We start from the raw sequence: 1,203 nt of genomic DNA on the forward strand, positions 1-1,203 counted from the left end.
TAACGTGCGTGGAAGGAAACTGTTTCGAGTGACGGTAATTGAAACCATCGATTATTCATAGATTGAAGGGAAGAATCGTTTTGCTTTCCAACTTAACGAGCTCCTCGAATCGCGAATCCTTCTCGTTTCGTTCTTGATTGGATTATTTTAAAAAAGCATCGATCGATATCCATATCCGAATAATTTAACAATTAATCACTTTAGGCTTAGTAGAAAAAGAATCTTTCCCCCCTTTCCCCTTTTTCACAACTTTTTTTCTCGTTAACTAAACTCAGAAGAAATTGATTAATTAATTGCTCGATTCACTTACCGGTTATGAAGAGTGCCTCGACGACAACGTCGCTGACCATCGTCGGCCTGTCGATGTTAATGAAGCTCGCGTTAAAAGGGACCACGATCGCCACGTAAAATGTCGCGAGGAGTATTAACCAATCCCAGCAAGACTTGAAGCCACCGTAGTGGCTCAAAATGAATTGAGATTTTTTTATTCCCGTCGTTTTATACTCGGGCAACGGTGGCGCGGTGGAATGAAGAAGATTCTATAACGACGAATTATTCCTGATTTGTCTTCTTCTGAATGAAATGGACAATGATTTCCCCGGTAAATTAAAAATCGGTAACGATGCACTTACGTTATTCAATTTAATTTTGTGCTTATTGTCCTGTTTGTAATGGCCCGACAATTGATAAAGGACAGCGCGGCTCCTTCTCCTTCCGTAATTAGCCGGCGGTGCTTCCGGATCGAGGCCACCTTTTGCGTCTGAAATATTCAATCGTACACCATATACGTATATAACTTTCTTCCCAATTATTTTTTTAAATAATACTCGTGATGTGCAATTAAAAGGGGGAAAAAAGCGTGTATGTATGTGTGTGTAACCTCGATTATCAAAAAAAAAAATACGATTTATTATTCGATTTATTATAATTTTTCTTTAATCGTTACATCGACAGTGACAGTTCTTCGTAATCGAGGATTCTTTTTTCATTTACATAATTTTCGTTTCAATCGAGAGATAAACAGCGCATAGTGCGAAGAAAGTATATTCGAGTGCGATGATACGTAGTAGTGTTTGGATCGATTTTCTTTTTTTTTTTTTGCGAACAACACGTGCAATTATTATTTAAATTTCTCGTTATAAGAAAAAGCAAATTGTTGGAAGCCGTTTGAGTTCGTGCTGCGCTTAGTGTTTTTTTTTTTTT

General features: G+C 37.5%; 1 protein-coding gene across 1 annotated transcript in view; it reads right to left on the reverse strand.

The window, feature by feature from the left end:
• LOC102677387 (potassium voltage-gated channel subfamily H member 8) overlaps window positions 1–1,203 on the reverse strand; it is a 10,480-nt gene that overhangs the window by 7,210 nt on the left and 2,067 nt on the right. Inside the window, exons 4-5 of the mRNA XM_031510799.1 lie at window positions 633–760; window positions 311–539 (exon numbers count right to left, since the gene is read on the reverse strand). Coding sequence (XP_031366659.1) covers window positions 311–539; window positions 633–760 — 357 coding nt within the window. The remainder of the gene's footprint in view (window positions 1–310; window positions 540–632; window positions 761–1,203) is intronic.

Source organism: Apis dorsata, unplaced genomic scaffold (genome assembly GCF_000469605.1).
Source record: "Apis dorsata unplaced genomic scaffold, Apis dorsata 1.3 scaffold_263, whole genome shotgun sequence".
Lineage (NCBI taxonomy): Eukaryota > Metazoa > Arthropoda > Insecta > Hymenoptera > Apidae > Apis > Apis dorsata.